This window comes from Heloderma suspectum, chromosome 5 (assembly GCF_057233095.1).
Source record: "Heloderma suspectum isolate Gila_16-S chromosome 5, 16-S_ref, whole genome shotgun sequence".
Classification (NCBI taxonomy): domain Eukaryota; kingdom Metazoa; phylum Chordata; class Lepidosauria; order Squamata; family Helodermatidae; genus Heloderma; species Heloderma suspectum.
In genome coordinates this window covers 131,906,964-131,933,916 of record NC_139462.1, presented here as the reverse complement: position 1 = coordinate 131,933,916, position 26,953 = coordinate 131,906,964, and the positions used below count along the sequence as shown (strand labels likewise).

At 45.1% G+C, this 26,953-nt stretch overlaps 1 protein-coding gene across 3 annotated transcripts in view; it reads left to right on the top strand.

Annotated features, from left to right (window-relative positions):
• Positions 1-6,452, top strand: part of LOC146344506 (transmembrane protease serine 11A-like) — an 84,130-nt gene extending 77,678 nt beyond the window's left edge. For 2 of the 3 annotated variants that reach the window (XM_084860383.1, XM_084860384.1), the window contains one exon: positions 5,050-6,452. In XM_084860383.1, coding sequence (XP_084716509.1) covers positions 5,050-5,211 — 162 coding nt within the window. In that variant the 3' untranslated portion in view covers positions 5,212-6,452. Of the gene's footprint in view, positions 1-260; positions 421-5,049 lie in introns of those variants that run through there. The other variant, XM_084860386.1, reaches the window with a different exon arrangement.
• The last annotated feature ends 20,501 nt before the right edge of the window (positions 6,453-26,953 follow it).

The following is a 26,953-nucleotide window of genomic DNA, read 5'->3' as shown; positions in this document are numbered from 1 at the left end:
TAGAATGGGGGGGAAATGCGCAAAAGCCAGGAAACCCTGAAGTGATCAGCGGTCGAGGGAAAGGGGTGCACCAGGGAAAGGGTGTGTGGCCATCTGGGGAACCCCAACAGAACAGACTGGGACTCCAGGAGGGCCAGACTGGGACCCCAGACCTGAGATTCCCCACCCCTGCAACAGATGGTGAAAACAGATGGTGATTTAATGAAGATTCCAGCCATGCAATGAGCCTTTTATACTATGTCTACTTGTTTTTCCTGCAGTTGTGAGAAAGCAGAAAGGCAATGAGGAAGTGTGTGTGCGCATATTTGTGTAAAAAGAGAGGATCTCTCTCTTTCAAATAGCAAGGTCTGATTGTGAAACCGCAATGATTAACATTACATTAATCAAAAAAGCCAAACATTACATTAATCAAGTGATTAGACCTTCTGTGTACTTGTTTTTTCTTCACAACATTGCAGTTGTGGGGGGCCCCAATCCAGATCAGGAACATGGTTGGAGTGCTGCAGGGGCATTGCTAGATGATTCTGGGCCCAGGCCCATTAGATGAAAATCTACATAACATTTGCATATGCTAATTTATATCTAGATATACAAATTAAAAATAATTTAATAAGTACCATGTAAATTTTTATCATCCAAATCACCTCAGATAAAATAAATTCTTCCATTAATTTGCACACCATACCAGATCATCTTAATTCCGTAATTCTTCAGTTACAATTAATTTGGAATGGTGTGAAAAGATGGAAAAAAGAGGGTAGCTCCTAGGTTTTTCTAGCTTCTAATGTCCCCATTCCCATCCAGATCCTTCTCCAAAATTTAATCAAGTCCCTTTCAGTTAATTACCCTATTCATCAGTCACCATTACTGCCATAAATTAAATTCAAAATAAAATAAAGTGGTGCATAATCCCATGGGCGGGGGAGGGGTTCAAAATGGTGGGTGGGTGGGTGGGTGGTAGGAGGAATGAGGGTTGGAGAGGGGCACCAATAGAAAGATTTTTTTTTCTAATCTTAATTACCAAGCCGGGTAGGGGTGGGGATATTTGCAATCCCCTTGCATGGCAATTAAGCTGAGAGAAAACCTTTCATGCCACCAGTGGGTATTTAAGGCTCTGAGTAATAGATCTGGGTACTTGGGAAATAGATTCAGGGCTGGCACCCCATGCACCCAGCTGTAGCAATGCCCCTGTGTGGGGGAAGGAGGGCTTTAACCTTCCTCCCCGCTCCCAAGCTATGTGCTTTAGGGCACAATCCTATGCATGTTTAGACAAAAAAGTCCTACAACTGGCTGGGGCATGCTGGGAGTTGTAGGACTTTTTTCTGTCTAAACATGCATAGGATTGCACTCTTAGGAGGAAAGCTCCCATTACTGCCAGCAGCAGCTTCCATCCCAATGCAAATTGCAGCTGCAGCAGAGGGGGGTGATCCAGATCAGGGCCATGGTGGAGACAGAGGATTAAAGATCCACTCTCCCTGCCCTACAGTTCTGACCTGGATTGGCGTCCCTTCTGGTAGCTCTTTAGTAGGGATGTCAGAGAATTCTGCCACGGACTCCAGCAAGGCTACATAAGTATTCTAAAGAATCCGACCCCCCGGAATCCATGGTGGAATGGCCTCCCGCCCCCCGTGGAATCCCCCCAGGACGGAGCTTACCTGGGGTGGATGTGGTGGTGGCAGCTCCAGATGGTCTCCCAGACGGCCGCTGCCAGGCTGCTGCGGCCGCAAATGGCGGCCGTCATAGCAGCTGCCATTTGCGTCCTTGCAGGCAGCCGTGATAGGCTACTTAAGTATTTAATACTTACGTAAGCTACGTAAGTATTTACGTAGCCTATCACGGTAAAGGTAGTCATGCAAATGGCGTAGCTGTCGCCATTTGCGTGGCTGCCTTTACCATGATAGGCTACATAAATACTTATATAGCCTATCACGGCTGCCTGCGAGGATGCAAATGGCGGCCACTATGATGGCCGCCATTTGCGGCTGTAGCAGCCCGGCCGCGGCCGGAACTCTGGCTGCGGCTGGCCCTGGCCGGTGGCTCCGCAGAGCCGGCCAGGGAGGATTCTGGGGGGATGGACGGAGCACCTCCCCCCCCACGGATGCCCCGGCGCGGAATAAGGTGTTTTGTACATCCCTACTCTTTAGTAAAGAGAAGCTGTGCACACAAGGGCCAGTCACGTGACTGCACCTAGTTTGGCCTTTGGTGGCAGTAGTGGGTAGGACCCAACAGTGCTCCATCACTGGTGGCAAGCACTGCGGGTTCCCGGCACGCACGTGGCCAGCCCCGGCAGCGGCGGCAGCACCCAGTCCCTGCCACCAGCTGCGGGGCAGCAGTGCTCCCAGGGCAAGCTCCCAAATGACCAGCAATGCACGGTTTGTCGAAGAAAACTGCACAGCTTATTCTGAGTGTTCACATCTTTATTCAGAGAAAAGAAAAGACAGAAAAGAAAGCATCCGCCTGTGGAGATGCCTACAAAATTCTTGCAAGGAGGTTCTCCCCGTTTACATTTCAAAGACAGCTTTTATACAATGAAAAGACACAGCAGAGTTTTGGTGAATGCTGATTGGTTCAGAACACTACAGAGGTGGGATGAGTTGCATAATACTTCTGATTGGTTAGTAGCTGCCGCATAGCAAAACAATTAGTATTAGTTGCCAGTTTGATAAGCAGTTTTTACTGTTCTGGTTTTATCTATCTTTTCAGGTGGCATTGAAACTTGGGGCTTGGAGTTTTCCCCTTTTACCCCGACACTTCCTTTCACTCAGGCACTTAGTCTGCTTGCTTTTGTTTACTGTACTTTGGTACATGCAAGGATAGTGAAGAGCAAACATGGGCCAGATTAATGGCTCATGGAATTTTCTTCCACAGTTTCTGGAAGGGGCAGGTCACGTGCATTTCTGGTCATTTGGGGGCTTGCCCTGGAAGCACTACATCACCGCAAACTGGTTGTTGGGGCCGTGCGCACACTGCTGCCGCCGCCAGGGCTAGCCACGTGCGCACCAGGACCCGGTGGTGCTTGTCAGCATCGACAGGGCACTGTTGGATTCTACCCAGTAGAATCTGAATTTTCCCCCTGCATTTCTGTATTCTTTGAGCTTTTCAAAGTGCTGATGAAAATCAGATCTCCCTTTTCTTCTCCTGTCCTTATCACAAGGGCTGTGAGTATGCTGCAATTATGTGCAAACACAGGGTGTGATGCTGGACACAGAATTCACCTTCCTCAGAATTCCTTCCTCCCTTCCTTCCAAAACAAATTTCTAGCCCTAGAGTTGCAACGATATGCTTTGAAATGTGGGTGACCCCTCGTAAAATCCCCAGCCTGATTTAACCATGATATTCAACATGACACAAAAACCAACTCATGACGCATTCCTAGCACCTGGCGTCATGTTTAAATTGGACCCTCCATCACTACACATGCTGCATTAGCACATGAAAGTGGCACTCACTGAGGCCACACGTTTCTGGCATGCCATAACAGTGCATTGCAGATGAAATGACCCAGTTTGCACAGGATGCTGGGCAGACAAAATGCTTTTGTTGCACACCTGGGCCCCATCTACATGAGCCTTTTATTCTGGGGCAGCTGCGAATTGAGGTCCTTCGGGACAGACAACACAGTCGCCACTTCGCAGCCATCCATAGTTTTCTCCCAGAAAATGCGGATTTCCATGGAGGCATTTTGCTGTGATGTTTTTGGTTTGCTGTGGGTTTCCCGTGGTTGCGAGCCATCTGTCCCTTTCCCAAACCGACTGCATTTTGCAGTGGGCATGCTGTAGGCATGTGTAGTCCTTGCATCACTCTGTGATGCCCCTTTACTCCCCCGTCCCTTCGCAGCTGCGCAATTACAGAGGCACAGAGAGATGTTTTCATTTATTTACTCACACTTTTGCACATTTGTGCAGCTTCATATCTTCGCAATAGTTGTTTTTGGGCTCAGTGCCCAAGGGCTGGGGCGGGGGGGGCCTTGGGGGAGGACCAACTTTGCTCCAGCCACCATTTTGGAGCAATGGGTAGGCACGTACTGCTCATGCCTTCAGACTGAGGAACTGATAAACAGATGGCGTGGAAATGAAGGAGCACAGAACACCCACATTTTACCTAACGAGGGACAGACAGATACAACAGAACCCCTAAAATACAAAACAGCCACTGAAGTGTCACACCCCCACCCTCACGGGCCTGCACAGCTGCACATTACAATATAATGGCAAAAAAAGGGCACGGCGGAGTCTGTTAGGGAAGCCCACAGTAAATCGCGACTGTATCGCGGCAGAAGCTAATTCGAATGCTGCACAGTTGTGACAGAACGAAGGGTGAAAGCGGTGCCATGTAGATGAGGCCCTGGTGTCACATTTAAATGGAGCCCAAGAGGGCAGACTGAGAAAGATTTCCAGTCCTTCAGAGCCCCACATACGTCCTTGTGCACCCCATGACTAGCAAACAGACTACATTGTGCAAAATAAAATGTTATGCAAATTTGCTTAATTCTATAGGTTGCAGTAGTTTAATTTAATTTAATGCCGCTTTTCCACAGTGGACTATGCCAAAAGCAATAAACATCAAACACAGCATCCATAAAAAATTACAAAATTATTAAATATATTTAAATAGAATTTGAAGTCAACAACAAGACAAATGCAAAGTTACAATGAAATTATACAATCAAATACAAAAGCAAGGTCAAAATTAACTATAAAAAACAGGTAGCGAACACCCCACCCATCCCCATACACCACTAGTGCTGGTCTTGCTAGACGCCAAGGGGTAGCAGGAGTCCCATTTAAATAAGAGCTTTGCATTGAGCAGGGGTTGGACTCGATGGTCTTGTAGGCCCCTTCCAACCCTGCCATTCTATGGTTCTGTGATCTGGAGGGCAGGATCTCCAGCTGGCTCCTTCATCTCTCTTCTGAGCAGGCACTAGCAGGGGAGGTCAGCTTTGCTTGGCACAAGTGTTGGTAGACATAGCCCTGCTTATCATATGGCTTTTTGCAGAGGATGTTATTTCCCTTTCTGCCTATCTAAAAATGATCGTCTTTCCTCTTCTAGGGTGACTCTGGCGGACCATTGGTGACTCCTGATTCTAGAGGAATATGGTACCTTGTTGGCATCGTGAGCTGGGGTGATGAATGTGCCAAGCCAAACAAGCCTGGTGTCTACACACGAGTGACTTACTATCGAGACTGGATTGCTGACCGTACTGGAGTCTGAAATTATAGGAAGGATTAACTTCACAGGCAATATATGAGCTTGGAACACAAGACATTTGGACTATAAATATATACATATATTTTTCATACAGATAGTTCTGTTGTTTTGGTCAGTTCTGGTTTCAGAGCAAGCGCCAGCATCTCTGTCAGAGTCATCACTTTCATTTCTTGCCAATTATGCCTTGTCCTCATTTTATGATAACCCTGCTGCTCTCTCATACAAAGAAAGGAATTGGCTGAGGCAAACAGTCCCAACCAGCAAAAGGCTTTTGATTGTTGTATTTAAGATACCAACCCTTAAAACCATTGCACTATTAGGACACTGTTTGATTACAGTGGATCTCCTACTGTTTTACCTGTTCTGATAATCTGGCTGACAATATTTTAAAGTCTGCTATTTCATACAAGGGGAGTTACTGCACATCCCCTTTCAGGAACTGGGAAAAGCCCAATGTATTACCTCGAAAAAGACTAAATATCATAGTTGCCAATATCCATCCAGTATCTTGGGGTGGGGGGCTTGAACAAGGAGCCATCAGTGGTCCTCCTTAACTCAGGAACAGTGGAGTGGGCAGAGGCATACGAAAACACACACCGGAAGAAGACAGAGCCCTTTGTGGTGTTCTGTTTCTTTGTATTGCCCCAGCTGTCATATTTCCCCTGTGATCCTCTGTCTATGCAACCAAAAGAGTCACAAACATTTCTAGGCGAACATCATCTTTCATGTTGCATGGTGGTGCACCTGTGAAGATCAAAGCAGCGCAGTACTTTTGCTGATCTTTCTCAAGCAAGTTTGCGTGGGGGTGCTACAGTCTTGGTGGGATGCCTTACAGTCTTTGGGGCCTCGACATGTTGGTGCCAGGCCAGCCCTAACCAACGGGGGCTTCAGAGCACAGGCTGTGTCCAACTCTTCAGTGAATGGGATGGGATGTAGGCAGGCAAACCATTTCCCTTTGTGGGCCAATGATATCGATTCCTCCAGCAGAGAAGGAGCCAGGGCCCAGTTCCTGGCAATGTAATGTGAATGGCATTACCATTCATCGTCAACTGCAGGTGTGGCATGCTGGATCTTCAGGATCTGCAGAAGGATGTTGTGTTGTGTCTACATTCACACTCCATTCTTTAAACTCCCCAAAGCCTAGAGCAGGCTTCCCAAACCTGGAGCCCTCCAGATATGTTGGACCACAGCTCCCATAACCCCACAGCCAGCCTATCTATAAATAAACTTGTATATCTTTGCTGAAGCTTTTGGGAACAAGGCAAACTTTTTATGGGGGCTGTAAGCAGGTCAAAAGGGGAATTAACAGTCTTCTCCTGTTTCTTATTTATAATTTGTCTTATTTGTATTTAGCATGCACACACACTAAATTGTCTTATTTTCAGTTTTTGCAGTTGAGGTCCCTCTAGAAGAGACCCTCACAGTGTTGTCCTTTTTTTCTCCCCTGCATCTACTTTTGCCTGGAGCAAAGCAGACTCAGGATATGTAAGCAGGCAGAAATATACTTTTTCATATATCTCCTTCCTTGCCATTGAAATAGTTTGGAAATGTGCATCTTGAAATCTTATTCCCACTTCCCTAGAAGTAAACCCCATTGAACCCAGTGATGCTTACTTCTGAGCAGACATGCATAGGATTGCACTGTAAATCCCACTGAACTAAGAGTGTTTGCACACATAAGATTTAATGTGGTTCTTGCTCCCATTAGGTTTGCAGAGTGAATGAAGGTTCCATTGGTTAGAACGTTCATCTCCACAATGCTTCGGCTTTCTATTCAACATTAACAATGATCACATTAATAGGAGCGTGGCTAGCTCAGAGGCAGAGTTAAGCCTTGGGTCCCTTTCTAATGGCTTTCAGTGGGTGCTTGTTTGCTGGATTATATACCTAAGATCTTTTGTCTTGCTTGTTTTCCTCCTATTCTCCAACCCTGACTTAAAATTTGAGTTGCATATTGTCCTCACATGATGCAAGAAAATTAAGGTTGAACAGGCTAGCTTAATTCATCTGCTGTATGTGTGCTTTTCACGATATGTGCCTCTCAGCCTGCTGAAAACTGTGCCATATATTTGGGGAATGTAATACATGTTAATGGTCAGGAAGCTTGAATGCAGTAGGCTGCAGTTTAACAGCAAGAAGGAATCAAGAAAGCTGGATTACTGAAATTGCATTCCATTCCAGTGCAAACATGGTGGCCCAAACCAGCCTAACCCCAGGAGTTCAGTCTCATCTTGATCTAGTTCAGAGTTGAGGTTACAACTTAATTAATCTCCCTAGCCTCATCAGCTAAGAATTCATCATCCTTCATAATCAGAATTAGATGTCCCCGCAATGAATTTTTTGCTTGTCAGATGTTCTACAGAAGCCCTTTCCACAACAAGACAAACTAGAGCGGCTAAATGCACTTCTACAGGGACTCTCCTGTTGCTGAAATGAAGGAAAAGTAGACCTCAACAAAGAACTAACCAAAGAAGAACTTGACTTAGGAGACAAAAACCAGCTTTGGATGCCTCTGGATCTTTCTGTATGTGTTTATGGGCTTACATATATGGAATCATGGAATTGTCCACCCACAATCCTCTGCCCACTGCAGACCGAAATGAAGGATCAGGACCTGCTGTTGCACTGTAATTCTGACTTTATATTCTAGGAATAAGACACTGTCACTTTGATGCTTTCCTTTCATGACTTCCTTTGTACAACAAAACATTCACTTGGTACTCAGCTGTAATGAATGATGATCAGATAATGTTTAGTGACAATGGTGTGTAGTTTGCTTTGAAAAGTGACTAGCAAGATGGTGCTGTTATGACTTCTTGGGGAAACCATCTGCATCCTTATATACCATCATTTCAGTGGGACAGGGAAGAAATATTGAAATATATCCTTTAAAATTAGTATCTGTATCTTTAAAATTAGTAAACTGTATCCTTTAAAATTAGGGAGCCCCTAGCTAGGTCCCCCAAAAAGTTAAACCTCCAAAAGTGCTCTGCAGCTGCAACAGACTTGCATAGAGCCTTCACAGGAATAGTTGTTTTGGCTTAGTAACCCCCTGAACTTAACCTTGCAGTTGATCCCATGACAAGCAAAGAGAAATGCATTTTTAATTTGGTCACACTTTCCTATTAGGACTCTGTCCATAATTTATCAGCTAGACCAAGGGTAGGCAAACTTTTTGGGCCATGGGCACATTTGACAATTTGAGAAACTATCCTGGGCACCAGGCACAAATTGGCTGCCATGGGAGGTGTAGCAAAGGACAAGTAACCTGCCTAAAGGCACAATCCTATGCATGTTTAGACAGAAAAAAGTCCTACCACTCCCAGCATGCCCCAGCCTCCATGGCTGGGGCATGCTGGGAGTGGTGGAACTTTTTCTGTCTAAACATGCATAGGATTGCACCTGAAAAGACTGAGTGCAAGGCAAAGATGGGGGTCTGGGGCCAATACACTGAACAACTCCATTGAACCAACAGTTTTCCACACCAACAAAAACTAATTTCACAAAAATCGCTGTTTCCAGCAAGAAAATGGGTAATGTGACAGGCACCAAGAAAGATGCCGGGATGTATATTGGCGACCACAGGTACCACATTGCCTACCCCTGATCTAGACATTACTCTGCAATCACATTCCCAGAGTAATCTGGTCAGATGCTTAATTTCAGTGAGGGCACAGATTCAGAACATGCTTTGAAACCCTAGGCTTAATCCTGGGACATGTAGACTAATATCTACTGGTAGGTCTCTGCATGATTCACAGTAGCTTGGCAAGGGTTTCTGATTCTCAAGTGTTTAATGATAGCAAGAACAATATGACTTTTACCATCTAAATCTGGCTGCTGAAATGAAGGAAGTTTGGGGCAATCAGGACTGGACTTTTGTGTTAAAGGATTGTGAGCTCGGTCCAGTTCCTAGGCTCAGAATGTGCTCAGAGGCACCCTGTTCCTTAATTCTAAGTGTATGTCTATTGCATCTGACTCTGGTTGGTGGATCTTGGGGTTCTGGTAAAAAAAATAAACAGCAAAGTAGATCCAACAAGCCTGAAGTCAGCCCACCCCTGCACTAGGAAGTCTCCCATTCAAATCTTATTTTGGCCTCAAAACTCAAAGGTGACCTTAAACTACAATAGTCTCAGCTGCAACTGTCCACCTGCACTATGAGGAGAATAATCCTGAACTGACAAGGCTCTTGTAAGGAATGTTGAGACACAATAGATGAAACTCTTTGAATACTCTAAAGTGCCATCTAAGTGTTTCGAGTTATTGTTGTTACTTTATTCTCTGAGCAGATTGAATAGTAAAAGTTATATAGCAAATTCTCCTGCCCTTCATTCATGCCTCTTGTCCGTAGATAGAGTGACTGGGAAAATCATTAGTTTCCTTCTTGATATATTTTGAACTTTATGCGCTATAACCCATAATATTGCTTCCTGTATCAGGTGTCATTATCTCTGCCTTTGTTATCACCTCCTTTGTTATCTCCTATCCACTCAATCAAATGCTGCCTTGGCATTCACGTTTCTAGTGGAAGACAGGAATTTCCTACAGCTGTGAGGGAAATTAAGTCAGAGAATTTTGCAGAAATCCAGTTTGACCTGCATTTTAGTAGGGTGTTTTCTTAACCTCAAGGCAAAGACTCTCTCTGTTATCTTTTGTTATCAGGCTAATTATGGAAATGGGTCTGTATGAGAAGCACCATATGAGTTGTTTTCCAAGTGTAGGAATAACTATTAAAATATTCCAGTGAGGCAGCCATCTTTAAAAAAAAAAAATCAAGAATACTCCTGGCAATGATGCTATGCTACGTCATGATGTAGTGTTGTCCCCGCCGAGCCATTCTGGTGCAGAGGAGAAATGCTGCGAGCATGCTGCTTATTGCACCTCCATTGCTACTTGAAGTGGCAGCAAAATAAAAGGAAGATGGGAAACCTTCTACTGCCCCATTTAAAAGGATAAGCCCAGCCCCAAATATCAGAATTTCTCCCAAGCCATAAGGCTACAATCCTATGCATGTTTAGACAGAAGAAAGTCCTACAACTCGCTGGCTGGGGAATGCTGGGAGTTGTACGACTTTCTTCTGTCTAAACATACATAGGATTGTGCCCTAAAGGTACTTTTAAAATTTCGGGGGTGTTTTTGTGTCGTCATCCCGCCCCCCGACCCCGGTGACAAAATGTCTGGGCTGAATACTTTTGTCACAGCACTGTCACAAATAGCCTTTCACTTTCTGGCATGGGAAACCAGACATACCCTACGCCCTGCCATGTTCTCCAGCTCTCCCCAGTTTTTACTTTATTGATTTCTTATTTCACACTTTAGCTTTAAGTTAAGGTTATAAGAACGGCTTTGGCTGGGTTCGCGTGAGGGATGCCTCTGTCCAGTCCATAAAGACTCATGCAGTCTTAAAAAAAAACAAAACTGGTAACTTCATGTTTAACACACTCTCCCCCTGCAGAGATGACCTGCCCCCCCTTTTTGTTTATTCTTAGAGTGAAACTATCATGTAGTTTTCCTTTGTTTTTTTAAAAAATGTCTGTGGACGCTGCACACTCCCTCTCTTCTACACCAGAATGCACATCTAACCAAACCCTTTGATTTTTTTAAAAAAGGATAATATCAACATGGTTATTCCTTCTTACTCACACTTTAAGATGTCTGTTCCTCCTCATCTATTACATTTGAATGGAAAATCATGGTATTGGCATCAAAAAGGGATCTGCAGGAAGTATTGCTAAATGGCTAAGGGCACAATCCTATGCATGCTTAGATGTGGGGGGAATCCTACAACTCCCAGCATGCCTCAGCAAGCCACACTGAGGACTGCTGGGAGTTGTAGGACATATCTATGCATAGGCTTGCGGCCTAAGAAATGTTTACATTTTTAGGTTGATAATGGAGAAAGGCTATATATGAAGACAGCAGAGTCTGGCTACAGCACCACTTTGCCACACAGCTTAGCACTCAGAAAAACTATCACAGGATTTTACTGCCACCAAGTGGCACTGAATTGTTCATTATCGCATTCCAAAATAGTATTTCTATCAGCCCCATGGACTGTAGTGCACTAGTGCCAAAGACATTAAGGGCATCTCTACACCAGCCTAAAATCCTGCATTTAAAATGGGGCTTTCTGCTTCCGTTTTAAATGCAGGATCCCAACTGACCCCCTTTACATGCGCTTCCTTTCCACCCACCATTTCCCCCTCCCTGCCTTATCTGAGTCTTCCATTATCTGTCATTGATCTCACTCCTCTTCTTGCTGCTTTTCCTCTTTTCACGGAGGAAACTGAAGTGGAACACAGCAGGGTAATTTGAGAGTTCATTATCTGCAATCTATTTAAAAACGGAGCAAAGGGCATTTAATGCTGGAGAGGCCCTGGAGGGTCACACTAGGGTCACCGCATCATGTAAAGAGCCCGCAAACCTCCGTGAAGGAGCAATCTCAATCACAAGATAAAAGCTCAATGTGAAGGAGCCCTTAGATGAATGAGTGCTAACTACTGGAACATCATTTGTTTGTATGAGAGACCACCAGACTTAGCAACAGCTTAGGAACAGGTGCAGATTTCACAGTGAGACCCACCAAATTAGAGGAGAAATGGATGCAGGCTAAGGAGTCTGTGATAAGAACAAGTCGTTTGATACTATCTAGTACAGCTGTCCCTAACCTGGTGCCCTCAGACGTGCTGGGCTACAACTTCCATCATTCCCAGGCAGTATGGCAAATGGCCACATCCGGGGGGGCGGGGGACCAGGTTGGGAAGGCTGATCTAGTATAAATACACAGTGTAGCTTTTAACTTTCACCCAAGAAGCCTCAGAAATTTGCTCTCGGTGTCTTGACCATTTTTCTTCTTCTTCTGATGCAGCGCAAGCCACATTCAGTATTGTGCTTATTCACTGGTCATACTGGGTGACCAAGATGCAAAGGAGGATGGGGTTCCTTTACTTTTAATCACTCTGTAGAAGAATAAAATGTTGATGGGTGCAACATATCATGTAGGCTGAAAAACCCTCCTGAAACTCCTTCATGTATACAACTATTAAAGCTGCAGGACACCATCTTATTTTCTATATGATCATGCATCTACTTGTTTAGAGTTAGAATAACACAGTGAGGAACCTATGTTCCTTGAGTGCCATTTTTTTGGTAGAAAAAGATTCCCTGATCTTGACACAGAGACTGTAGCTGATGATGGCTAATAGTCCAAGCTTAACTAATTTTTCCTCTAAAATTTCTACAATCATAAATATACTTCAGCAGAAATAGGTTCTACGGAAATCAGTGGACTCAGGTCCAAATTGTGTTCCAGGCTGGGCTGCCAAAGAAAATGGGAAACCAAAGCAAAAAAGAACAATCACCAAAACCAGAAATCATCTAAACAACTAGCGGTTCACAGGCTACATCCAGCCCACAAAATTGGGTTTGGCCACACGTGGTGCTACCAAATGTGAATCAAGGTATGATAAAATTGCCTACGATTTCATCGTTAATAAAAGAAAATTGGCACCAAAAGTTGTGAAAGATAGAGGTATTCCAGATTTTAATGTTCTAGCATATATATTTGGCTTATGAATATAATTGCATGATATGCTAGCTATATCCAAACACACTGAGAGCCAGTGTGGTTTAGTGGCTAGACTGTTAAGACTTAGACTGTGGAAATACTGCTTCTAATTCCTGCTCACTGGGTAACTTTGGGGCAATCACTCTCATAAGGTTGTCATGAGGGGGCATAGTTCAGTGGTAGAGCACATGGTTTACAAAAGGTCCCAGGTTCAATCCCTGGCATGTCTGGGTAGGACTGGGAACAGTTCCTATCGGAAGCCTTGTAGTGCTGCTCCCAGACAGTCAGTCATTGTTGCACTGCATGACCACTGGCCTGGCTTGGTATACGGCAGCTTCCTGGGTTCCCTGTGTAAGAAACAAAGCAGGGGGATGGTTACGCGTGCCACTTCGAGCTACCCGAAGAACGGTGAGCTAAATAAGTAATGAACGATGAGCTCCACAGCTGTGAAGCCCTGGGTGCTAGCTTGTACCCGCTTGTGAAAGGGTCAGCCCCAACAGCATGGTCTGGAGAACAGGTTGACCATTCCTAACCTTAAACAATGTGCTCACTATCTTTAAATAGCACATAGAACAGGAGGGAGGGGCAGTCTTTTATCTCACTACTCTCCTGGATGCCAAAATTATTTGCCATTTTTAAAAAGAAAAAAAAAATCTCTAATGAGAAATTGTTTGATCAAAATAAAGAAGAGACATTTCTTATTTGCAAAATTATTTCTCATTCCTCTGCTGGAACCACAGTCCTGGCTAAAGCTTGATCGCAGAGGCTTTGATCAAACATGGATCACATGTTCAGTTCCTTTTATTTTTGTATGCTAATGCAATCCATAGAACCACTAATCTCTTCCCAGTGCCGCATCACAGGTTGTTAGCCACCAGAACATTATGTGAGTAGAACAGGAGAACCCTCAACCTCACATTCAGCTGTCATCAAGAAGCGTAAATTCCATTCAAAGTTTATTAGCTCAGTGGTTTGTTTGTGCAGCATGGAACAGATTCTTTTAAAGAGTCTCCAAGAATGGATTCACATGACTTGGGACTTCTCTTTCTGGCCAAGGATGCCATTAATATTATGGAGCAACGTTGCAGCATGGCTTAATTCAAGCTATGTAGGGTCTCACATGAGCTCTCTAATAGTGAGCCCACATAGGTGGCCAATGACCTCAACGTAAGATCTCTCATTCAAAGTAGCTTGGTTGTGTTTCTCATCCTGCCATATATTTTGAATATAGTACACCTGCCAATATAAGATTGGACTTACATCTCATGTGAGAAGCCATAAAATTTAAGTAAGAGTGTGTCCGGGGGGGGGGGGGGGAGGCTGCTTCCACTCTAGTGAAATCACCATGCCTCATTCACTCACATTTTACAGGGGGTCCATACAACAGCATCATTCATTTATATGTTTTTCCATTGCTTCAGGTTTTTTTTTCAGACCACAGTAAGTCTGACTTTTTTTTTAGAAGTATGGAAGAGTATTGCAGTCTCCACAGCGGTGGATGCCCTTAGCACTACTTTCCCTTTCATATTTTCTAGAGAGGCATACGGTTGGCTCACTGCCCATGTAGCAATGTATTTTTTCCATCATTAAGCACCTTATTAAATACTTCCAATCTACACTTCTGACCCAAAACAAATGTTATTCACTTTGGATTCTTTTGACATTTCATGGTTAATAATAGAGCAATCCCACTTAAATTAATAAGTGCTTAGTGCTAAATAAAAAAAAAATTTGGATTGCTTGGTATCCCCACCTCAGCCCCCAATAGTCACTCAGGTGAATTGGACCTTCCACTTCCCCACCCACACTAGCTACTTCATGCCCACTGGAGTGGACACAACATAGCAGGATGACCATTCAGAAAATAAGAAATATCCCTGATAGTGTGGAAAGTCAATTGCAATTCCACTTGTAGCTTACAGAGGAAGATCTGTAATGATTAGCACTAGAAGCCACCTGTCTGGAAGCAGCAAGAAAGAACACAATGTGCATTTATCCAACTCTGCAATGTGGTATCCCTTCAACAATCTTCGTTGTTCTGTACTAAGGGCCTTTTATATTATAGCATGAGTGACATCCAACCATATTCCCCTTGAACAATAGTAATACAGCTTATGATAAAGACACAAGCTTGTTTGATTGTGTTGTTGTTGTTGTTGTTTTTGATTTAAAATATTTCTGTGTCACCTGCCATGTATCTAGGTGGTGCGCAGCAATAAAAGGGCATTATAAATATTCAGATATAAATATACAATATAACTAAAACATACTACAACATAACCAATGGCCATGAGAAAACAAACAAAGAAGGAAGCAAGGAAATCAAAATGGGAGGCATCACAAACCATAAAATGTCGAGGCAAATTTTTAAAAGTCTTCAACTTTATTTATTTATTTATTTATTTAAACATTTCTATCCCACCCTATATCATTAACATCTCAGGGCGGCATACAGATAAAACATGCGCCTGAAGTGCATCAAAGTTGCCATTCTCCATATACGCCTGTAGGAAAGAGATGTTTTCTGAAATGGCATTGCTAAGGCAAGCACATAAACCAGCATAGTTCTCTTTTAAGCAGACTGTAACTTCTTTCATGAAAATTATTCCAGAAGAATTGCAGTTTATTTGCTCACACTTATGATGTTACTTATAATTTAGCACTTGCAATCTTCTTGCATTTAATACTTTTGATTGAAATAACAGTGAAGGGTGCAAACCTATACCCCCTTACTTGGGAGCAAACTCCGTTGAACTCAGTGGAACTTACTTCTGAGTAGACATGTATACAATGTGTCATTAGAATTTAAAATAAGGTATTCCTATCTCCTTGGGGCCGCGGTGGCTTAGTGGTTAAGACGCTGAACTGCAGACTGGAAGGTCGGCAGGACAGCAGTTGGAGACCCGAGTGCCGCATGACGGAGTGAGCTCCCGTCTTCAGTCCCAGCTCCTGCCAACCTAGCAGTTCGAAAGCAAGAAAAGAAATTGCAAGTAGATAAATAGGTACCGCTTCGGCGGGAAAGGTAACAGCGTTCTGTGCACCTCGGTGTTCAGTCATGCTGGCCACATGACCACGGAAGCGTCTTCGGACAGCACTGGCTCTTCGGCTTAGAAATGGAGATGAGCACCACACCCTAGAGTCGGACATGACTGGTTGGGGACACCTTTACCTTTATTCCTATCTCCATTGATTTTAACTGATCATCAGAATAAGCCAGTGCCATTTTGTTTTCTATTGCACTAAGATATACATAACAGTTTACCTTAATGGGTGTCATGTACTGGCTATGAGACTAAGCTATGAATTAGGGTGTTTATAAGTTAAATCTCATCTCTCATGACCTCAGTGAATGGGCTTAAGCAAGCCACCATCTCTCAGTCAACCCCCCCACCCCCATCTGCAATATGGGATTATAACAATCTGTATTTTACATAAAGTATGTGAAGCTAAATCCACACTCACATGGATTCTATTCCGGATTTTGGGTAAGAAATCTTAGTTGAGTAAGGAGATATTCCATTAAGTTCATAAACCAGCTGATGGATATATTCAAGATTAAATTACAAAAAAGCTGTATAGTTCCGCTGAGTTCATTAGGGTTTACTCCCAGGTAAGTGGCCCAAGAGGGCTACCAATTTAATTTAAAATGAAAATATGACCAACCAAGAGCCATAAAAGAGCTAAAAATTGCAGCAAATATCCTGCAACTAGCAAGAAATTTCATAGAATCATAGGGTAGTAGGGTTGGAAGGGGCCTACAAGACCATCGAGTCCAACCCCCTGATTAATGCAGGAATCCAAGTCAGAGCATCCCCAACAGCTGGCTGTCCAGCCTCATCTTGAATGCTTCCAGTGTGGGAGAGCCCACCACCTCCCTAGGTCACTGGTTCCATTGTCATATTGCTCTAACAGTCAGGAAATTTTTCCTGATGTTCAGCCGGTAAAGCTTTGCCATTGCATTAATTACAACAGGGCTTGTTGTCATTGGCAGGCAGGCAGACTGGCTATAACTGGTCTAAATGAGCATTTTATGCTGCCGTGCAGGGTTGCAGATTTTCTACTGCTGATCTTGGATGCTTATCGGAAGCTTATCCATTTGTTTTCAGTTCATCCTCCCTCTAGCACATCCTCCAGAGTTAACCACAACTGTGGCAAAACTCTCTTCAATAGTCTGAATAGCTACTGCTGTTGGCTTTTAAACCAACAAGACCAAACTGCAGACTAAATGCTGTCTTTCTTACAATGGAACTAGCATGTTTTTGGCTTTCTTCACATGGAGCTTTTAAACCTGTGATTGAGATTGCTCATTCAAGGAAGTCTGCAGGCTCCTTACATGACACCGTGAACTTCCAAGGCGTCTCCTGCACGAAATGACCTTTGTTCCATTTTATCTTTTTTGATATAATAATTTTTATTTTTTAAAAAAACAACACACACACAACAACAATATAAACACGCAATACACATACACTAAAATATCTCTTAAGATTGTAAGATATCTACCTTTGGCTCCTCTTACACAACAAATGCTTATTATTATTCTCTACTTCTTATCTTAGTTGTATATCATACATTGAGTTCACAGACATTATCTAATTTCTCTCCTAATTGTTAACAACAACAACAGAGAGCCAACCATCTCAAAGTTCAATATCCACATACATAGATATCTATTTCTCTATTTCTTGTACGAATTCTATAAAAGTTTTCCAATCTAACCTAAATTTAGTTGTTGTTGTTGTTCAGTCGTTCAGTCGTGTCCAACTCTTCGTGACCCCATGGACCATAGCACACCAGGCCTTCCTGTCCTGCGCTCTCTCCCGAAGTGTGCTCAATTCCACATTCATTGCATCGGTGATGCTATCTAGCCATCTCATCCTCTGCCGTCCCCTTCTCCTTTTGCCTTCAATCTTTCCCAGCATCAGGGTCTTTTCCAGTGACTTTTCTCTTCGCATTAGGTGGCCAAAATATTGGAGCTTCAGCTTCATTATCTGTCCTTCCAATGAGCACTCAGGGTTGATTTCCTTTAGGATTGACTGCTTTGACCTCCTAGCAGTCCAGGGGGCTTGTAAGAGTCTTCTCCAGCACCACAGTTCGAAAGCATTGATTCTTTGGCGCTCAACCTTCTTTATAGTCCAACTCTCACAGCCATACGTTGCTACTGGGAAAACCATAGCTTTGATTATACGGACCTTTGTCGGCAAGGTGATGTCTCTGCTTCTTACTATGCTGTCTAGGTTTGCCATAGCTTTCCTCCCAAGGAGCAAGCATCTTTTAATTTCATGGCTACAGTCACCATCTGCAGTGATCTTAGAGCCCAAGAAAATAAAATCTGTCACTGCTTCCAATTGCGAGTGGACAGGGGGAGAAATGACGAGACGACACCAATCAATTTGGGATAAACAGGGCCACATTTATTGATAGATTACAATCTGCGAAGAAAGCACCGGCGGGCTCACCACCAACAAGACCAACATGACAGGTGTAGAGTGAGGCATTTGTTGTCTGTGGCGAGGCGTCCACCCTCGCCCACCAATCAGACATACCCAGTTCTGGGCTGGGAGACCTTCCCCTGTCACCCCCCCTCAAGCCACAGAACCCGAGTGGGTGAGGAGGGTTGGCCTCGAAGGTAAGCCATATCTCCCAACTGGGGCCACAAAACCCTGAGCCGGAAGCCTCAGGCCTTACCAGTCACCTGAAACGGTGCCTACGAATGCTTACCTGTCCACTCCCGCAGTGGAGAGCCCGCCCAGAGCCACCAGTGCAGCTATGTGACCAGAAGTTCGTATCGTTGGGTGCTAGCTTAACGTATGCAGCTCAATATCGGAACTGCAGTGCAAAGTAGGCAAAAAATCCCAGAGCCTGATCAATGCGGCTAGGAGCCAAAATTCCTACTCAGCCCCCAAAATAGGGCAACCAGTAAAACCCGCACTGCAGTAAGGGCGGGAGGGAGGGAGCTGGAATAGCTGGAATGAGGAGGCGGCGGGGCAGCGCAGCCTAAATACTGGCCGGCTTGACCTGCCCCTTGGTGACACCAGGGGCGAAGGCCAATGGCCTTTGCCCTTGTCCCGTCCTCCCGCCGCCACCCGCAAAAGCCCCCCCCATGGCCAGGCAAGCCGGGCGCGGGGTGAGGGCACTTCTTCCCCTTCTATATGCCAGGAAGTGATGGGGCCAGATGCCATGATTTTAGTTTTTTTAATGTTGAGTTTCAAACCAGTAGGGGTGCACGAAAGTCCCTTACCTGTCCTTGAAGCTTTTCGCGGTGGGGGGGAGGCGCTTCGCTGCTCCCCCCGCGAAGTTCAAGCCGGAGGGGGGAGGCTTCCCGCCTCGCCCGGCCGAAATTCAGGCTGGGGGGGGAGGCTTCCCGCCTCACCCAGCCAAAATTCAGGCCGGGGAGGAGGCGCCTCGCCTTGCCCGGCCGCGAACGAAAAAGTAAAAAAAAAAAACGCCCCCGTGATAGGCTACGTGACGATTAACGTAGCCTATCACGGCTAGATCTGCAAAGTCAGCCATGATAGGCTACGTAAATCGTCACGTAGCCTATCATGGGTGACTTTAAAAAAAAAAAGCGCGTACGCAAATGGCGGCCCCTATAGGGAGCCGCCATTCGCGTTCCTTATTTGGTCGCTGTAGTCTACGTAAATCTTTACGTAGACTACGGCAAAAATAAGGGCAACGCAAATAGCGTTGCCCTTATTTTCGCCGTAGTCTACGTAAAGATTTACGTAGACTACAGCGACCAAATAAGGAACGGGAATGGCGGCTCCCTATGGGGGCCGCCATTATCCGTACGCGCTTTTTTTTTTCCTTTTAAAGTCACCCGTGATAGGCTACGTGACGATTTACGTAGCCTATCACGGCTGACTTTGCAAATCTAGCCGTGATAGGCTACGTTAATCGTCACGTAGCCTATCACGGGGGCGTTTTTTTTTTCTTTTATTGGAATGGCGGCGGCAGCAGCCGGTCGAAAGACCAGCTGCCCCTCCCGCCCTGGACGAATACCCGCCGAACCGCCGGCTGGACCCGCCGCCGGGAGGGACATTCGGCAAAGGTAAGTCCCGTCCCGGGGGGGGTGCGGGGTGCGGGGGGTGCGGAGAATTTCTCCCCGAAACTTGTTCGGGGGGCCGAACACGTTGGCGCTCGGCCCCCCGAAGTTTCCGGGAGAAATTCTCCGCCAACCCTACAAACCAGCTTTTGTACTCTCCATTTTCACCCTCAACAAGAGGCTCTTTAGATCCATTTCTCTTTCTGCCATTAGGGTGGTATCATCTGCGTATTTGAGGTTGTTGATAATTCTCCCAGCAACCTTAATTCCGACCTGTGATTCATCCAACCCGGCATTTCTCATGATGTACTCTGCATATAAGTTAAATAAGCAGGGCGACAATATACAGCCTTGTCGTACTCCTTTCCCAATTTTGAACCAATTGGTTGTTCCGTGTCCGGTTCTTACTGTTGCTTCTTGACCCTCGTACAGGTTTCTCAGGAGACAGGTAAGGTGGTCTGGTACTCCCATCTCTTTAAGAATTTGCCAGAGTTTATTGTGATCCACACAATCAAAGGCTTTAGCGTAGTCAATGAAGCAGAATTAGATGTTTTTCTGGAATTCTCTTGCTTTCTCCATGATCCAGCGAACGTTGGCGATTTCATCTCTAGTTCCTCTGCCTCTTCGAAACCCAGCTTGTACTTCCGGTAGTTCTCGTTTCACATACTGCTGAAGCCTAGCTTGTAGGATTTTGAGCATCACCTTGCTGGCATGTGAAATGAGCGCAATTGTAAGGTAGTTTGAACACTCTTTGGCATTGCCCTTCTTTGGAACTGGAATGTAAACTGACCTTTTCCAGTCTTGTGGCCATTGTTGAGTGTTCCAAATTTGTTGGCATATTGAGTGCAGCACTTTCACAGCATCATCTTTTAGGATCTTAAATAGCTCAGCTGGAATACTGTCATCTCCGCTGGCTTTGTTGTTAGTAATGCTTCCTAAGGCCCACTTGACTTCATTCTCTAGGATGTCTGGCTCAAGTTCAGTGACCGCACTATCATGGCTATCGGGGACATTCAGATCTTTCCTGTATAGTTCTTCTGTGTATTCTTTCCCCCCCACACCTCTTCTTAATCTTATCTGCTTCAGTTAGGTCCCTGCCTTCTTTGTCCTTTATCATGCCTGTCTTTGCACAAAATGTTCCCTTGATATCCCCGATTTTCTTGAAGAGATCTCTAGTCTTTCCTATTCTATTGTTTTCTTCGATTTCTTTGCATTGTTCATTTAAGAAGGCCTTCTTGTCTCTCCTTGCTATTCTCTGGAACTCTGCATTCAGTTGGGTATATCTTCCCCTTTCTCCCTTGCTTTTCGCTTCCATTCTTTCCTCAGCTACATTTTGCAACAAGAAGCTCATGATCTGAGCCACAGTCAGCTCCTGGTCTTGTTTTTACTGACTGTATAGAGCTTCTCCATCTTTGGCTGCAAAGGACATAATCAATCTGATTTCGATATTGACCATCTGGTGATATCCATGTGTAGAGTTGCCTGCTGTTGGAAAAGAGTGTTTGCTGTGATCAGCGGTGTTCTCTTGGCAAAACTCTATTCGCCTTTGTCCTGCTTCATTTTGTACACCAAGGCCATGCTTGCCTGTTATCCCGGTTATTTCTTGACTTCCTACTTTAGCGTTCCAATCCCCTATGATGAAGAGGACATCTTTTTTTGGTGTTAGTTCTAAAAGGTGTTGTAGGTCTTCATAGAACCGATCAACCTCAGCTTCTTTTCCTTCAGTTGTTGGGGCATAGACTTGAATTACTGTGATGTTGAATGGTTTGCCTTGGATTCGTACTGAGATCATTCTATCGTTTTTGAGATTGTACCCCAGTACTGCTTTTCCCACCCTTTTGTTGACTATGAGTGCTACTCCATTTCTTCTAAGGGATTCTTGCCCACAGTAGTAGATCTAATGGTCACCTGAATTAAATTTGCCCATGCTTATCCATTTTAGTTCGCTGATTCCCAAGATGTCAACGTTCAGTCTTGCCATCTCCTGTTTGACCACCTCCAGCTTACCTTGATTCATTGATCTTACATTCCAGGTTCCTAAACAATATTGTTCTTTACAGCATCGGACTTTCTTTTCACCACCAGACACATCCACAGCTGAGTAGGGATGTACGAAAGTTCCACCACGGATCTCGGGGAGGCCGAATGCCAGCACATTCAGCCCCCCGAAATCGGTGGCGGAACGGCCCACCACCCCCCCGGGACGGGACTTACCTTGGGCAGATCTTCCTGGCGGCGGCGGCTGCGGCAGTGGCTCCGGCCGCGGTTTGGCAGCGGCGGCTGCGGTGGCTGGTCTTCTGACTGGCTGCCGCCACCGCCATTTCCAGTTAAAAAAAACCAAAAAACCTGATAGGCTACATAAAGATTTACGTAGCCTATCACGGTTAGATTTTAAAAAAACACCATGATAGGCTACGTAAATGTTTACATAGCCTATCATGGCTGACTTTAAAAAAACAACAACACAAACGCACGTACGCAAATGGTGGCGGCCATGGCCGCCGCCATTTGCTTTCCTTATTTTGGAACATCTTAGTCTACGTAAACATTTACGTAGACTAAGACGGCGAAAATAAGGGGAACGCAAATAGCGTAGACGCTACACTATTTGCGTTCCCCTTATTTTCGCCGTTTGCGTACGCGCATTTTGTTTTGTTTTTTAAGTCAACCGTGATAGGCTACGTAAACATTTATGTAGCTTATCACAGCTGACTGCAGAGACGCAAACTGCAGGGACGCAAACAGTAAAGATTTACGTAGCCTATCACAGCTAGATTTTAAAAAAACACCGAGATAGGCTACGTAAATGTTTACGTAGCCTATCACGGCTGACTTAAAAAAAAAACACACAAACGCGCGTACTCAAATGGCGGCCATGGCCGCCGCCATTTGCGTTCCTTATTTTGGCACGTCTTAGTCTACGTAAACATTTATGTAGACTAAGATGGCTAAAATAAGGAGAACGCAAATAGCGAGAGAGTTTACAGTGGTGACACGCCAGTTGTGCAGCAGTTATACCATTTAAGTCTGGGGCTTTGCCTTTCTTTAAACCTGTAATTAAGTTAATAACTGTTTCCGGGGTTACGGGGGGCCATGCTTGCTGGTTTACCAGGTCCCCTGGCCCCACATCTATCTCTGTCCCTACTACATAAAACAGCTTTCAGAAGTGATCATCCCATCTAGATGCACTGATGGGGGATAAACTTTGTGGAGGACTTGACTTGTGATGTTGATTTATCAGCCTCCAGAATGTTGTTCTATCCTTAGAGTTTAGGGCTGATCCCAGCTCTATCTACTGGGAGAGGAAGTACTCCCTTTTTCTCTTTAACTAGAGTTTTAATTAAAACTCTAATTAAAGAGAAAAAAAGGGAGTACTTCGTTGCAGGGAGGCATTTTGCTCTTTTTTTTCCTCTCAGATAAGCAATCAAGACATGTGGTTTGAATCAAGGGAAGTCCTTCCTCAGCAAGTTCATCGTGCTAAGTCGGCATTAAACACTGCTGATATGGTGCCATTAACCTTTATTATTAGCTTATCTCTGATCTTTTTGAAAGCACGATAAAGGGGAAAATGTGCATGAGGCGTCCTGGAGGCTGACGATGTCAAGTAAAGGACCCACAAAATTCCATGAGTGACCAATCACGAGCGTGAAATAAATTGCTTGTGTAGAGACACCCTAAGTCTGGCTTAAAGTAGGGATGGCGGAGAATTTCTCCACGAATCTCGGGGAGGCCGAATGCCAATGCATTCGGCCCCCCAAAATTGTTGGTGAAATTCTCTGCCCCCCCGCACCCCCCCCCGGAATGGGACTTACCTCCCTCGAATGTCCCTCTCGGCAGCGGGTCCCGACGGGAGTTCGGCGGCGTTTCGTCGGGGGCTGGGGCGGCAGCTGGTCTTCCGACCGGCTGCTGCCACCGCCATTACAAAATAAAGTAAAAAAAACAACAACACCCGTGATAGGCTACATGACGATTAACGTAGCCTATCACGGCTAGATTTGCAAAGTCAGCCGTGATAGGCTACGTAAATCGTCACATAGCCTATCACGGGTGACTTAAAAAAAACAGCACGTACGGCTAATGGCGGCCCCCATAGGGAGCCGCCATTCGCGTTCCTTATTTGGTCGCTGTAGTCTACGTAAAGATTACGTAGACTACGGCGACCAAATAAGGAACGCGAATGGCGACTCCCTATGGGGGCCGCCATTTGCGTACACGCTTTTTTTTTTTTTTAACTCACCCGTGATAGGCTACGTGATGATTAACGTAGCCTATCACGGCTGACTTTGCAGATCTAGCCGTGATAGGCTACGTAAATCGTCACGTAGCCTATCACGGGGGCGTTTTGTTTTTTTTAAACTTTTTATTTAGCGGCCAGGCAAGGCGACGCGCCTCCTCCCCGGCCTGAATTTCAGCCGGGCGACGCGGGAAGCCTCCCCCCCGGCCTGAATTTCGGCCGGGCGAGGAGGGAAGCCTCCCCCCCCGGCCTGAACTTCGGGGGGAGCAGCGAAGCGCCTCCCCCCCACCGCGAAGCAAGCTGCGAGACCAGGTAAGTGACTTCCGTGCACCCCTAGTTACGTAGCCTATCACGGGTGACTTTGAAAAAAAAAAAAAGCATGTATGCAAATGGCGGCACCCTTATTTTCGCCGTCGTCTACGTAAATCTTTACGTAGACTACCGAGACCAAACAAGGAACGCAAATGGCGGTGCCCATGGGCGCTGCCATTTGCGTACGCGCTTTCCCCCCCCCCAAAGTCACCCGTGATAGGCTATGTAACGATTAACGTAGCCTATCACGGCTGACTTTGGAAATCTAACCGTGATAGGCTACGTTAATCGTTACGTAGCCTATCACAGGTGTGTTTTTGTTTTTTTTTTACTTTTGTATTTCGCAGCCGGAGAGACGGGGTGCTTCTCCCCGGCCTGAATTTCGGCCAGGCGAGGAGGGGCGGGGCGGGGCGCCTCCCCCCCCGGCCTGAACTTCGGGAGGAGAACCAAAGCGCCTCCCCCCCACCGCGAAGCAAGCTGTGGGACCAGGTAAGTCCCTTTCGTACATCCTTAGCTTAAAGAGAAAGAAAAACAAAAGAAAGGAGAGCAGGGGCCTTGAGTTGTCCCATCAAAAGTCAGTACCTGGACAGCAAAGTAAGCAGGCACACAGGTCGCCTAATCACCTTCCCCACTATGGTGAAATGTATTGTATTTCTATTTAAATTACAGTGATAATTTCTAAAAACATATAAATTAGCATATGCATTTTTATGCAAATATGTGTCCCCTTCTGTCTTTTTTTTGTGGGGGGGTGATACTTTCCTCTTTTTTGGCAATGCATAAGTGGCCACCCTACCTACATCCAGTTGCCTGTCATGGCAAAACTGTGTGTAAACACTGAAACTCTAGGACCTAGGTCAGATAAAAAGAAAAAGAGAATAATTATAAAAATAATTATCAATAGGATACTGAATCTCCTCTCCTCCCCCTTTCCTCCCTCTCTGACTTCTCTTACATGGTTGAAGGTGCAACCTCATAAGGGAAGCTTTCTGTGGCAGCTGGGAGGGGCAGGAGGGGGGGAGGGAAGATCCATGATCCGATCTCCTCGTCCGTGCTTGTGGCTCAGTCTAAGGCATGAAGGAGGCGATCCACGGCATTCTGAGGTGCCCCAGATGCTGTCTACAGGCCATAGGATTGCTCTCCTAGTGAGTTTATGTGGGAGATGAGATTCAAACCAGGGACTTCCTGTTAGTTACTCTGCTACACCAGCTCTGTGGCTTCCTTTCCAAGCAAATCTGTTTGATGTGCAATAATTTAAAAAATCATTATTTACGTTCCAGGTGTAACACTGATAAAGTGCTTGATTTGGTGATCTGTTCTTTTTTCAAAGAATCCCATAGTTTGGATCCAAATGTAGTCATCCTTAGAGTAGACCCACTGAAATCAATAGGACTTAGGTTAGTCATTAATAACACATGTTTAGACAGGAAAAATTCCTGCATGTTTAGACAGGAAAAATTCCTACAACTCCCAGCATGTCCCAGCCAGCATGCTGGGAGTTGTAGGACCCTAATAAAATTAAGTGGCGTCTATAATAGTTTCTGTAAATCATAATAAAGAAAGCGTTGGACAAGAAGAGATGTATGCAAATTGGCTTGGGCCCAGTTCAACCAAACTTAAGCATTTTTGAGTTCCAGAGAACTCAATGGACAACTTAAGCATGTGTTTAAAGTGGTCAGCGCAGTGTGTATTGCTACAGACACCTTTTGTTACCTAGCAAATATTCCAGACAAACTTTTCATACTAATAGTGGAAATGCTTCTATTCATAAAATCATATGTTACAATTCAGTCTGTCTAATTGCTCAAAGAACCTCATATCTATGTAGTTGCTCTTGCTGAAAGGAGGCATTTGTGTTCTAAACACAGTGACCTGTCTCTTCATATACAAGAGGATGCTGAACCCAAGATCTCTTGGGATTATGTTTGTGAGAAATTAAACTTCCCTGATTCCTAAGCATTTTCAGTTCAAACATCAAAGTACGGATAGATGTTTCACACAGATCTCCAACAGGCAAATCAGTTACAAGTCACAGATGGTTCAAGTTGACAACAGTTGCTGAACAATTAATACAGACCTTAAGAAGTACTGCTTCTTTACTAGTCCTAAAAGTGGGGAGGGGATGTGAGCATGTAAGTGAGCCCTGCCTATTCAGTCCCCAAACTTCCCATGTTGAGAGGGAAGGTCTGAAGGGGGCTTCTTCTTGTGTTCACTTGAACATGAGTAGAAACCTCATCACCATCAGTAACCCTGCTTTATCAGGGTTCCCAATAGCATGCAGACTTCTACTCATGCTCAAGCGAACACAAGCAGAAGCCCCCTTCAGACCTCTCAGCTCAACTGTGGAAGGCCAGGGGCTGAGTGGGCACAAATGGGGACGTTGGGGACAATGCTTGCATGTGTACCCACGGCCCTTCCCCACTCTTAGCTGTCATGTGAGCAGGCTGGATACCTATATCTCTTTAAGTCTTCGGAAGGGGGGGTTAACACACACACCCCGCCCCAACAAAGGATGATGTAATTGGGTATCTGCGTGTGAAATGAATAGACTGCAGATTTTGAGTTGAACTAGGTCAGAATAACTGAG